The following is a 14,867-nucleotide window of genomic DNA, read 5'->3' as shown; positions in this document are numbered from 1 at the left end:
CTTTATATGTGGTTCAGAGTTCTGGGACCATCCCCTGAATCTGCTTGGTCGGGTATTCTGTGTTGTTGTTGGCGGAGCTCTCTGCTATACATCCACCCGATCCGCCATCTTGTTTGTTCTCCCTGTCCTTACTTTTGAGCTGTACTCTCCATCTCTTTTCTCTGTCTCTCCAGCAGACTGCAAGAGGTTCCAGATTCAGTTGGGAGGATTGTAAGGTTCTGACAGGGGCACACCCCAGTGAACTCTCAAAACTCCCGAACCTAGAATTTCTTTCTCCAACTGCTCATATACAAATAGTCCACTCTTCTCCTTTCTCTCTCACCCTCTGCAACAGATTACAAGGGATCCCAAATGCTTTCAAGAGGATTGAGAGGCCAGGCCAGGGTACCCCATGATTGTTCTCAAAACTCTTGTCAAGTCCTTTTCCCAACCACTAACTTCCAAGTAGTCCTGTGTTTCTTTTACACAGCTCCAGGTCTCGGAGGCCATTTTTCCAGATCTTTCCTCATCCAACACTGGTCTGATTCCTGGGTCTAGGTAAGTCACTCCCCGGCACCTTCACCTGAGGATCACAAGAGATTCTGCCTCGTCCCCTGATCCTCAGAGGATCACTTGGACTCCACTGAGAGAGGGTGCAGGGCAGCCCCGGAACCCTTCTCCAGGCTATCCGGTCAGATAGTCAGACTTCCAGTCGTATGAGAAAGCAGACACTGCCCAAAATGGGAGTTTGGGGTTTCACAAACCACCCTCTCCTCTCTAGGCTGCCTTCTGAACAACCTAAAGAAATTACATCTAACAGAAATCAATAAAAAAAAAAAAAATGTAATTGATTTCTGCAATATAGCCCGGCTGCAATTATAAACTGGAGAGCGACAGTCAGTGCCCAGAAAACAGCACCTTTGACTTCCAAATTCTCAAGAGACACTGACATAACTAGAAAAGAAAATGGGAGGAGGTTCCAGAATCCAAACCTTTTTCTTCCTCCATACATACATACATACATACATACATACATACATACACACACACACTCTCTCACACCGCCGCCGCCTCAACTCACCAAATTCTTTTAAATGTAAAACCTTCTCAAAAACAATTTCCTCCTAAATTTCCCTTTGATCCTGCCAATGAACATCCCCATTAGTTGCACCAGCCTTTGCACCTCCCCTTCTCCTCTACTCATTTCCCCTTCCAAAGATTCTCCTCTCTTGCTGTCACCCAATCCCGGGGTATAGTACCAACTATCCTTCCCTTAAGGGAAGTACGTGAGATCAATTGCCCCGCCCTAGTACATGTTCCTTTTTTATGTCAAATCTTTCCCAGATCCAAGAACGCTTACATCCTTTTCTGAAAACCCACAAAGAGTTCCTGCTGGTAACCCAGTCTTTTAGTTGAATTTGGCATGATATTTGCATTATTTTAAATGCTACCTTGACCCCAGAAAAAAAGGAATTCCTATGGAGAGCAGCAGAAGTCCATGCTGATGCCCTCCATGAGCAGGCTCCCACCCCATCACTTTGTAGCAGCAGATGCCCTCTCTCTGCAGAGAACCTAATTGGAGTTATCAACAAGAAAGTGAAGATATCCAACAATGTGATTACATGACTACTTATTTTATATAGTGTAATAGATAAAAATTCCCACAAGGCTGTCAATATGATAAATTACGTGAGGTCACCCAAGACTCCAATGAAAATCTTGCCCTTTTTCTTTCCTGCCTTTCAAAGGTCAGGATAAAATATACCAACATGAATGAAAGCCAACAAAACCTAAGAGGAAGGTTCTCAATCCCCCAATGAGATCTTGTAAAAGCAGACTTACAAGTTTTTAACAATGGAGACATGGAATAGAGAAACCCACAAGAAAAATAACTCCACATTAAATACCAGATGCTAATGTCTACCACCTCACACTCACCCCAACCCAGAGCAGGAAAAAACAACTGTGTTTTCGATGTAGGCAGGCTGGACACTGGGCAAAAGCATGCCCTAACCCGAGGCCACCAACCAAACCATGCCCAATATGTGGTCAATGGGGCCACTGGAAGACGGACTGCCCCCACCACGGATGCCCTCCCACGGAAGACCACTCATCTTTATTAGCGCCCTTCATAAGACTTGATGGTGCCTGGGATTCTCTATCCCCACAGCAAATGTGCCCTCAGACCCCGGGGTAGTTGGGTCGGTATCCAGTAAGACCATCTCTTTCCTACTGGATACTGTGCCAAGTCTTTGAGTTCTAACAGAATATAGTGGTCCACTCCTCTCTTCCTCAGTCTCAGTATTCGGAATGAAAGGCATACCCCTGCTACTCCCAAACAAACACTACCCTCAGTTGTTCCTTTGAAGATTTATCCTTCACTCATTCTTTTTTAGTAATGCCCCAATGCCCCGTTCCTCTTTTAAGACATGGAATCTTACACAATTTAGGAGCCATAATACATTTTGAATTTCTACGAGACAGTCTCTCTACCTTTTACTAGCACAGACAACTGGTCCCTTTATAAGTCCCCTTGAAATTTCACCAAAAATTAATCCCATAATTTGGAATACTGACATCCCTGTCATTTCCTATTACACCACACCCCTATAAAAATTTCATTAAGGGATCCTATGTATCAAATCACTGTCCCTCAATACCCCTTATTCCTGAGGGTCTCCATGACCTCCAACCCACTGTTTCCCCGATTTCTTGCAGCCCATGAAGGGAGAAGAGCAGAGAGCAGGACCCTAACCCAGAGAAGCAATGATGCCTGAGATGGAGGCAGAGACAATGACGTGAAGAGATGGAGCAGCTGGGGACTTTAGACCCAGAGAGGGAGAGGGGCTGTGTGCTGATGACCAGGGGGGAGGAGGGGGTCAGGTTTGAAGGATATACCCTTTGGTTAGTTAATGATGCATGGAGGGGATTGTAACCATGGCAATGAAACGATATACGTTAGGATGAATGTAAAACTAATGTCCGATGTAAACGATCACATAATTCACAACAATTTAAAAAAAAAGGTTATTTGCAATGAATAAGTTGTTGGTCTTACAAATTTTTTTCATGTGAATTCCAACATTATTCCTATCACTAAATCCAACTAATTTTTCAACTAATGATCCCTTCTCCTCCTTTCGAACCCTCAAATTCCAGTCACCAATGATTATCAATGTATCTTGATTATGCTTTAGCAGTTGGAAGAATTCTACAATTTATCATCACTGGTTTTAGTGGTTAGTGCATAAATTTGAATAATAGTGGTATTATCTACTCTTTTTTGTAGATGTATGGATATTGTCCTACCACAGCCTGCATTGTATTTTGAGTTAAGTAAGTGTAAAATTATAACCTACTCAATATAAAAAAATTAAACTATAAATTCAAGTATAAAGTAGCTACCATTTACTAAACTTCTATTTCAGGTGAGGCACTGTACAAGGGCTTTAAAGTTCTATTTATTTCCAATAAAACTTTCAATACAAGTTGTACTCCCCCATACAATCACAACTCATTAAGGACAACCTGTCATTCTGAAGCAAATAGTATGCTTCTGCATTTTGTAAAACAGCAAACAGTTGTAGGTTTACCTCCGCCATTAGTCCTTTTGATGACAAAGAATGCAAGTTGGTAGAATCACAGAAGTAGATACTAACTATAGAGAATTTAGTTTCTTAGATTTCAAAAGTCACATTTCTGAACATAAATTTAGAGATAGAACAAATATTGAATTCTGGGTGACTTTGCATAAAATACAACTTAAAATGCCTGAGGTTACAACCTGTTACAAAATAAGGTATCAAGCAAAAGTGTTCCCAATGTTGAGTCAAAAAAGTCCACTTAAATGATGCGACACTTCAAATATAGATGTGAAATCTGGAAAGGCCTACGGATTTTGGTTTTGACCTTTTTCATCACAGCACAGTTCTTACCCTTTTTTCCCACTTTTTTTTCGTGATTCTGTGGGTGTTGGAGGGGGAGGAGAAGGTGAATGCTTCCTCTTTCGAGCATTAGCTGCTGCTTTTCTATCTCTTCTCTCTGGACTTCGGACAGGCTAGGAAAAATTTAGTGGAAATAAGTATTAACCAGATTTGCATACTCCTCAGTTTCAACACACCCTGTCCAAATTTAAGTTTCCACAAATAAAGACTGTACCATATCCAATAGCTAAGAGTAAACTGAAGGCACACCATTAAGCACAAGGAACCACAAAGAACCCAGAAACTGCATTTATGGTAGCCTGTGGCTGATGGGAAAATAAGTAGTATCAACTTGTGCACCAACAATGACAAGTAACACCTGCACAACAAAAACGGTCCTTGTTTACAACTGTCTTTCCAAGATGTGAAAATAAGTGACAAATTCTATTAAACATATGAAATACAAATATGGACTGAATAATATAAAAATGCACAACAGAAAACTCTCAACAGTAACATTAGGAGTTAGCAGTTGTTTCAAAAAAACTTTTGAGATGTAATTACAAAAAATGTTTTAAATAAGATTTCAATTTATCAGTTAAGACAACTACACTTACTTACAAAAACAAAAGTGTACATATAAAAAATCCTACAGATTCCATACACAGCCCCCCAAAATACCCAACTATTTGAGCTTCAAAAAAGTCAATAATGGTACAGGACACATAACCAGTATAAATACGTGCCATGTGCATAATAACTACCAATTTGCTTTCAGTAACAGTGATATTAAATTAGAAATCTCTAAGACATCACTAGCGTCGAAATGAAGTTGTTTAAAAAATCTAATTCACACACTTTTGAGTAGTATTTTACAGCTGACGTAAAATTAAAATTTTTTTAATTGTAAAAAGGGACATTAAATCAATTTAGGTAAAATGTTGTGGTACTGCAGAATAATACACTGGACAGAAAGGTTGGTTTGAACTGCAATGTCAGTGGTTCAAACTCACCAAGTCCCATCTTGGAAACCCTATACAGGGTCACTGAGTCTGAACCAACTTGATGGCACTTACCACCATATCAACAACTAAATGAGTAAATAAGCAAATTATCTAAATCTGAAAAAGGGTGAACATGAAAAGCCAATTTAACCATTTGTTTTAAATGTTAGAATATTCCTGATGACATAAAAAAACTTGGTTTGAAATGCACTAAGGAAAATAAATAAGCACATCTGCCAAGGAAGGATTAAAACAAAGTTTGAAGAGTCAAATTTCAAAACAAAATGAAGACTATACATACATTCATCACAGCACAGTGATGTTTCAGTAGAAAAGTTAAAGGTAAGGAAAGAAAGCATGAAATAAAGTTTCTAAGGTAGCATCTAAACAAAAATCTGGCTCAAAGACTATACAGCTAAAACATGAAAAAAAGCATAAATTTTAAAAACTACACCAATAAAAAGGACAGGTATTACCAATTCTTTCTCAAGCTGCCACAAATCCAATACTAACACACCAAAGCTCTATTTTCCCACTCATGTCCGTCTGCAGTTACATTACAATTACCTCACAAGTCACAGGTAATAAAGGATAAAAAGTTATGTAGCTTGGACTTTTTAAAGGATTAAAGAATATAAAGTGTCAAAACGGCTTGAACTACATAACTCTGAAATCATTAAGTCCTGCACTTCGTATTAACTCCTACCAGTACATTAAAAAAGTTGTCAAAAATATTAAAACAAACTCAACAGCTAAATAAAATTATGCTATGATATTTGAAATATACAATTAAAACTCAGATCTAAAGGACAAAAGCAATTATAGCACTGCCATATTACATAGGCTGCTTTAAATCTTACCCCTTTTAGATTTTTATGCCGTTTTATGGCATTGATTATAATCATTTAGTACTTTTTACAGAACTTTGCAATTTACCAATGTAACACTAAATAACATATAGGCCAAGAAAAAAGTACAAACTAGCTGACAGAAATGGTGCCAAACTACATACCTCTTCATTCTTTGTTGAAATTCGCTGCCGAAAACTCACAGGCTTCCTGTTCTCATCCACCTCATAATCTTCCTCATTCATCCACTCATTAAAAACGTCAGTGTCCAAAATCCATTTCACATGAACCTAAAAAGGCATCAAAATATGAAAGCTACATAAACATAAAAGTACTCAAGGTTTTAATAAATCAAAGTATTAAAAAGGAAAGAAGCTGGCTTGTTATTTCTGACACCTCAACTTCCTAAAATTAAAAAGAAGATTTTTATGACATATGAGTGGCAGTCTAGTCATTACTAATTTTTATTCCCTATTTTTCATTGGGAGTCCTGATGTGGTACTGTGAGATAAAGCACTGGACTGTAAAGTCAGTTTGGACCACAGACTCTGTAGTTCAAACTCACCAGTCGCTCCTTGAAAACCCTATATAAGTTCACTATGAGTCGGAATCAACTCAATGGCACTAACAACATTTTTTACTGAGATATTAAGAGTAAGAAAAGGATCTAATACATGAAAAACTGCCCTGGGAACAAAAGTATTTCAAGAAACGAGATTCTACATGAGACTGTAAAATCAACATAGCTAAATAAACATAGGAGACCTGGTGTGGCTCTGTGGGTTAATGTGCCAGACTGCAAAGCCAATTGATCTGCAAGGTCAACGGTTCAAGCTCACCAGCCACTCCTCGGAAACCCTATTCAGGGTCACCATGGGTCAGAACCGACTCGACGGCACTTAACAACAACAACAACAAATAAACATACCTTCAGAATTCATACTAAATAAAAGTATTTTTTTTAAAGCTCAAATAATAGAATGATTCAAAGAAAACAAAACTGAATCACTAACTTCTATCTGTTCAATTCTATTCCTTTGACCTTTCAATGACCTGAACAGAGATCCAGGTGGTGGGAAGGTAAGGTAGATTACTGGATAAAATAGACTATCTTAAATGGAGGGAAAAACTAATGGAATATAATAAGGTAACCACAGTGGGGCTGGGGTGGAGGGTTTATTTTGGATGTTGGGGAGGGCAATACAAGAAGTGGGGAGGAGGCAGAAGAACAAGATAGATAAGGGAACACTGAGACAGGTTTGCATGGTCTAGTGGGACAGAGGTAAATAGTGATGCATATTCAACCTTGGAACAACAGAACTCTGGGATATAGGGATCTAGGTATAGCTTGCAGAGGGTAAATAATACTAAAATCCTTGACTGCCTTATGAATATTAGTTTCCCTTGCCTACTGTTGTAAAATAGACACTTGAGTGGGATAGAAAGGTATGTTGGGAAACATGATTAGAGAAAACTTATAAGCCTGCCTTCAGCCTATAACTGATTGGAATACCTCAAAAGGGTTCTATAACTTGCCAGTGAAATTGGCCTCATGCAAAACCTTTACAGAGTATAGGACTTTAGGTGGAATCCTGAGTCCCATCCACAACCTAGTGAGGTGAGACATTCCCACTAGAAAGGACAAGCAGACTCTAACAGCTACAGTGACAGAAGATACATCTTCATGATGAACCTGACCTATACTCAGAGCAGTAGTTATTCTAAATACCAACAGAGAGGGAAAGAGTCTTCAAATCAAGTATCAATGCTATCCCCTCTATGAACAGGGTAGATAGGGACAGGCAACTTAGACATTGGCTATCTAAAATGAAGGGGCAATAAAGGCACGAAGTGACTGGCTTACAAGGTTTCAAGAGGGAGTTTAGTTTAAGAGTATGGGGGGAAAGAAAGAGTCCCCAACTGAATCGCTGTAATCTTATCTAGATGGGTCTGGTAAAAAGAGATGGGGATAAGATTTGTAACATACAATAGTGAATAACTGTTACCATGACAAATCACGACTGTCACACTTGTAAAGGTAGAAGTTTTGTAACAAAAAAAGAGGAGTGGTTAATCTTACAGTCCAGAAACAGAGGACCCTAAGACCATCAAGAGAGGAACGCACAAATAGAATGCGGGACACCTTATCCAGAGAAGCAGCAGTGCCAGAGATGGAGGCAGAGGTGGGGGCATGGAGAGGGAGAGCGGCTGAGGACTCTAGATTCATCAACTAAGAAGAGAAGGACTAAGAACTGGTGGCCAGGAGCAGACTTGCGGAATGCGCCCTTTGGAGATATAAATTATTACATATGCCTGAGTGGGTTTTTTTCTTTGTGTGTTTTTTAAAAAGCTAAAGTGGATAGAGACAAATACTTTTAACTGATGGTATATGGAGGGGATTATAATCATTGTAATGACACAAGTTACATGAATTGTTGAATGTGAAACTGATGATGTGCCCTATAAACTTTCACTCAATCCACAATAAAAACTTTAAAAAAGAAAGAAAGAAAGAAAGAAAAAACGGAATCATTAATATAGCTAAAGAATGAGACTTTCTACACCTTGGAATAATAAGAAAACATGAAATAGTTTTAGAAGGGTGCTTCAGAAACTTCTTGGAAAAAATGTAATTTTAAAATAGCGGATCCCCCCTCCCCAACTCCATGAAGACCTGTTATATATATTTAAATGGTGTGAAGCTACAGCATAAGTAATGGACCTGCAAACATAACAGCCACTCCTCGGAAATCCTATGTAGAATGTTGCTGTGAATAGAAATCGACTCTTTCTGAACCATAAGGTCGGCGGTTCAAACTCACTAGCCACTCCTTGGAAATACTATATAGGGATCACAATGGGTTGGAACCAAGTTAACAGTACTTAACAACAACTATGGCAATTAACAGTAACAAAATGAATAGAAATAAGAAATAAAACTGAAAAGTACTTCCACAGTTAACTTAATAAGCTCACTCACATTAGTAACACACTGATTAAGAACCAACAATCATTAACAAATGATAATGCAGCTAATACTTAAGGGTTTTGTTTTAAATTTCAATTTCAATGAGCATTTGCTAGGCTCTTTTTCTACCGTAGCTCATTTTGCACCCAACTATAAAATTAGAAATGAATTATTAATAGCTCCATACAGCAGCTAAAATAAATCTAAACAATCACATCAATGAAAATGTACCATTATGTCATATAACGCTAACAATAAATTTGCCAATTTTAACTGTAAGATAAACTATAAAACAAACTCTGATTTCAGATACATCAAAACATGAAAAAATATACATGGCACAATCAAAAGATATGTTCGAAGTTACTCAACTACTAAAATAGGATTTAACCAAGGCAAGGTTGGCGTGTCAAGCTCACCTAATGTTCCTCAGAAAGACTATATAGCAGGGTCACTATGGGTCGGAACCAACTTGACGGCATTTAACAACCTCATGAAGGCATTCTGACTCATAATGGTCTGTGAGTTTGAACCGTAAACCTTGAGGTTAAATAGTACAGAGCTTATTCTAACGTGCCACACCAGGAATCCATGACAATAAACATAACACACCAAAAACCCATACTAATAGCTAGATATACAAAGATGAAAAAGACAAAGTTAATGACTTTATATCACAACCAACTAAGGAGAAAGACATTAAATAATTAAAACACAAGGAAATAAATAAAACTTGATATAAATCATTCTGATTACAGAGCTTGACGATCAAGCACAACTGCTTTACATAGAGACTTTTGAAAAGACCACAGAAGCACTAGGGGCTAAAAGTGATGATTCCTGATGTGAATGTCTGTCCTAGATGCCAGTAGAACACATGGTAGAAATTCCTAAAGTAATATTCTTTATAAAATTCTATCTCAAGGAAGAAAAAGTGATAGACCCAAAATATATTCATAGAAGCACTAGCATAGAAGCACTAGATTGTTGTTGTTGTGAAGTGCCGACTTGTACAGGGTTTATAAGAAGCAACTGGTGGGCTCGAACTACCAACCTTGAGGTTCAGTCTAGTGCTAATCTTATAGCGTGATATCAGTAGTCCAGTACTAGACTGCAAGAATTAAAAACAATAAAAAAGAATGACAAGAGTTTACAACAAACATTCCCGAGGCACAGAGCCCAAGGAAATGGGGCTTTATGGACAAGTATGCTGCCAAGGCATGCTTCCCCCGGACGCTTTGGAACTATGTATGATACACCTTCCTAAGGGCAGGGGAACTCTCCCTTCATAAACTCTCAAGGCTCCTCAGCCTAAAACTGGTTCACCAGATACCCTCAGGCCTGACCTACACTCGGGAGCCAAATTTGCTTGCTCATATTCACCATATTGTGAAGTTGTTGTTGTGAAGTGCCATTGAGTCAATTCAGACCCATAGAGACCCTTGTATAGGGTTTCTGAGGAGCAGCTTAGTGAGCTTGAACCACCGACCTTGCAGTTCAAACAGTTTTGCAGTCTGGTGCATTAAACCACAGCACTACACAAGGACTCCAGATTGTGAAGTAGCGTAAAGCCAAACACAGGTAACTGGGTGTTTTGAGATGAAGGGGGAAAAAAGGGGCTTACAAAATTTATATCCAATGAAATAATATAAAAGCACTACAATATGAAAGTTGCAATTATCATTTAATCCATGAAGACATAAGACTTACTACCTTAGTCTTCATTGTATCAGTACCTGATACAATGCGTAAAGAAGACAGTCAATAAAAATGTGTAGAATGAATAACTACAAAAATTCATTAAAGTTAAATACATAAAGTCTATATACATAATAAAGTCAGAGAAATACATAAAAAAATTAATTATTTTAAATCAAGGTGATAAAAAAGGTTTGTTTTTTTTTTAATGCCAAACTCTGTTATACTATTCTATTGTTATTGTTGTTAGTCTCGACACACAGTATCCCTGTATACAGTTTCTGAGGTTTTAAATTTTTGCAGGAACAGCACTCATTTTTCTTCAACTGAACAGCTGGTAGCTTGAAACACTGACCTTGTAATTCCCAGCCCAGCGCTTATAAAGCCACCATGCTGTCAATGTTATTATACAGCTATTTTAAATTTCACTTTTTAAATTACTGTACTCTTTCAGCAATATTAGGAATAAGGAATATTGTTCACTTGTCACATTTTCATTGAAGGAAATAAACATATAAAAAAATACACCTAATTCCAAAATGTTGTTGTTGTTGCTAATAGCTGTCCAGTTGTTTCCAACTCATAACGACCTTGTATAGGGTTTCCAAGGAGGGGCTGGTGAATTTGAAATGCTCACCTTGTGGTTCAAACAGACATTGCAGTTTACTGCTTATCCTACAGTGCCATATACAGCTCATTATCACAAAATCAAGAACACCTATTCAAGCTACACCCAGATCAAGAAATGTAACAGAAAAATAAATTAATGAAAAAAAATTTGACAGAATCAGTACTGGAACAAACCCCTCACATATGCTGCCCCAAGTCACAAGTTTCATAATACCCACAAGACTTCAAGAAGCAAAAATTAGTTTTTCCTGTTTCTGTACTTATATATATGGAATCATACAAGATATCCTGGTATTGGACATTTTTCACACAACATTAATCTGTGATATTTCTGCATATTCTTGCACGTAGCTTTAGTTTTTCATTTTTCAGTCTCATTGCTGTATCATATTATTTCAATTTCTGAACATTCCAATTTTGTCCATTTTATTGTTGATGGAAATTTGAGCAATTTCTAGTTTGAGACTATTATCAGTAACACTCTTACTCATGCTTTAGCTAACATATGCAGGCACTTCTATTAGGTATATATCTAGAAGGAGGAGACTCTCTGGGTGATACAAATGGTTAAGTGATTGGCTGCTAAATGAAAGCAAGGAGAACACAATAAAAACTTTAGAAGAATTCAGGAAAATGCTCCAAGAACAAACAGATAAAATAAATGTGAATTTTCAAACAATACAAAACCTGCAATTAGAAATTTAAAAAAAGATTAACATTAAGATTTCAAATATGGACACTGCATTGAAAGGACAGAGGAATAGATTCAAAGCAAGCAAAGCCCAATTTAGTGACCTTTAAGATAAATCTACCAATATGCTAGAATAATCAGAAAAATGAATGAAAAAATCCAAACAAGCCTCAGACGTATTTATACTATGAAGAGAAACAGCTTATATATGATCGGAATTCCAAAATAGGAAGAGAAATGGAAAGGAAAAGAAAAGAAAAAAAAAAAAATCACAGAGAAAATTCATAAAGATAAAGAGGTGCTGAAGGAAACTTCCCAAACATTATGAAGGACAAAAAGAAAATCATACAAGAAGCTGAATGAACCCCAAACAGGAGAAAGATCACCAAAACATAACAATCAAACTTTTCAAAATCAAAAACAAGGAATCTTGAGAACCGCTCGGGGGGGGGGAAAAATGGAAAGTTAACTACAAAAGAGAACCAATAAGCCTAAACCCTGAATTCTCAATAGAAACCATGCACGCAAGACGTCAAAAGAATGACATATACAAAACTCTGAAAGAAGTAAACTGCCAACAAGAATCATATGCCTAACACCAAAGGTGTTCCTGAAAAATGGCAAAATTAGGACATTTCCTGATAAAGAGAAATTAAAGGAATTTATAATGACCACAACAACTTTACATAAAATGCTAAAGGGTGTTCTTTGGACTGAAAACCAACAAGAGCAGACAACAGCCTGAGATTATCATATCTGACATCAACACCCAGAAATCAATCAATATATAGAAAAACTTTTAAAAAGATTCCTACAAGACTGAAAATAGGAAATCAAAGAAACCGATTTATAACGAAGTCAACTACAAAGCAATAAGAGAGAAGAGTGCAAATTAATAACTTCTACATCTCTAAGAACTCAAGTAGATTTCAAGATGAAACAGACTGTTCGAAGGGAAAAACAGTAAATTACAGGGTAACCTCAAAGAAACATAATACACTTGTACATCAAAAAAAAAAAAAATCATATTTAGTAAACATTAACAACAAAAACGAAAAAGAAAACTCATAAAACTAACTCAGCATAGAAAATTAACTGCAATTTTTTTTTATCCATGTACTGTGTAAATGGGGTCCTAGTCCTGGTGTGGTGCTGCAGGTTAATACACTGGACTACAAGGTCAACTTGAACTGCAAGGTTGGCGGTTCAAGCTCACCAACTACTCCTTAGAAACCCTATACAGGGTTTCACCTACACTTAACAACAACAACTCTATAAATATTACTAATTTTCACAATTTACGTTTTAAAAATTAAGTGTTAAATTTTTCACAAAATACACAAACTATTTTTTAAAGTAATACACAAAAATATACCAGTTCAAACTTTGATACAAACTCAAATTCAGAGATTTTATAAATGCTTCAAAAATGCGACTGTCATAGCAGATAAAAGAAAAGTTGAAACACTGCCATGCTCGCGAGCTAAAAACTAAATGTGTGTGATATTGGGCTGGATCAAGGGAAATTTTACTACAAAGTATATTACTGAGAAATTTGGTAGAATTGTAACGTGGATTTTATATAGATAATATTGTTGTTTCATGAAGTAATCATTTATAATATCATACTGTAAGTCATATAGGTATTGCTTCCGGTCTTCCTAAATGGTATTATCAATTATATTCAACCTCATTTCTCACGTCACACTCTTCTCTCAACTATCTCATATCAAAATAAGACTTGACTTTGGAATCCCCGCAAATGTTTCCTTTAGAAATATATAATAATGCCTTCAGGGTTGTAAATATATTTTAAATAGATGATGAAAAAGGGAGACTATCATTCTGGATGTCCTTAAAATATTGTTGTAGAGTTTTATCATGTTAATTAAAAATTTTTTTTTTTTTTTAAGAAAAGCATGATTCACCTTCCATGGTTTTTCTGGAATTGGTGGTTCTTCGATTTCAGCATCAACATCACTGCTGTGCACCCAAGTATCATAGCTATAAATGAAGAATAAATGAAAAACAAATGAGAATTCAAATTCATTAAAAGATTTGTATTAAACAGAAAAATATCTTTTTTAGAAATATTATTTGGACCCAGTTGAGCAAGTTACCAGATACTTTGTCTGTTATCATTCCAGCAAGAAAATGCTTTTACAGATCACCAATACCTTTTCACTACGTTAAACCCAAAGTACAGTCCTCAGTCCACATCTTATTCAATCTTCAGAGAAAATTTTAAGCAGTTGATCACTCTCCTCAAAGCACTTCCTCACATGGCCTCCAGGACAGTACAATCAGTTGGTGTTCCTTCTACCCTTTCCTCTGTCTTTCCCCAAAACTACATCAAGACTGAAAGATCCAAGGGCCCACTCCTTTCTATATCTACTCATTCTTCTGGTATTCCTAAATGCTAAGGTCTTGGTATGGTGCTGTAGGATAAGGACTGGACTACAAACCCACTTCATGTAAGCAGGGCTGCTATGAGTCAGGAACTGACTCCACAGCACTTAACAACAACAACAACAACATATCAGTGCTAGCTCCATTATTCTAGTTCCTCAAGTCAATAACCTTAGAGACACTCTCAATCAAATCTACCAGCTTCAACTTTAAAATATGTCCAAGGTCTAGTTCTAAAATCTTAAATTCTTCTAGTTTCTAGGCTTCTGGCTACAGCAACCAGATTGATTCTTTTTTAAGAAAGTCACACCATTATCACTCCCCTGCTCAAACCTTCCAGAGGACCCCCTCTAATTCAGAATGAACCCCTCTAATTCAGAATGAAAGTCAAAGTCATGGGGACTTCCAAAAAAAGATGGCAGATTGGGTGGAGGTGTAGTGACGAGCTCGGCCAAGAACAGCACAGAATACAGGACCAAGAAGGCTCAAGGAATAGTCCTAGAACTCTGAACCACATATAAAGGAATATTTAGAAGGTTGGAAGAATTACAGCTGGGGAGTTTGTGGCAGAAGCAAGAAATCAATTGCTTCCTGGTTCAGGATGCTCAGCTGCTCCAGGAGCCGCCATTTTGTGTAGGGTCAAGCGGGGAAAGGACCAGAGCAATCACGGATGCCTGACAGAGCCACAAAGATAGAGGTGTGGACATTCTTTTTTTT

General features: G+C 37.2%; 1 protein-coding gene across 1 annotated transcript in view; it reads right to left on the bottom strand.

Annotated features, from left to right (window-relative positions):
• The window catches only part of SMARCC1 (SWI/SNF related, matrix associated, actin dependent regulator of chromatin, subfamily c, member 1), a 207,848-nt gene that overhangs the window by 124,851 nt on the left and 68,130 nt on the right, over positions 1-14,867 (bottom strand). The window contains exons 8-10 of the mRNA XM_006868793.1: positions 13,670-13,745; positions 5,919-6,044; positions 3,915-4,036 (exon numbers count right to left, since the gene is read on the bottom strand). Of these exons, the coding sequence (XP_006868855.1) occupies positions 3,915-4,036; positions 5,919-6,044; positions 13,670-13,745 (324 nt within the window). The remainder of the gene's footprint in view (positions 1-3,914; positions 4,037-5,918; positions 6,045-13,669; positions 13,746-14,867) is intronic.

The sequence above is a fragment of the Chrysochloris asiatica genome, unplaced genomic scaffold, assembly GCF_000296735.1.
Source record: "Chrysochloris asiatica unplaced genomic scaffold, ChrAsi1.0 scaffold00124, whole genome shotgun sequence".
NCBI classification, from domain to species: Eukaryota; Metazoa; Chordata; class Mammalia; order Afrosoricida; family Chrysochloridae; genus Chrysochloris; species Chrysochloris asiatica.
The sequence above is the reverse complement of the archived record's forward strand: the minus strand, read 5'-3'. Positions and strand labels throughout refer to the sequence as shown.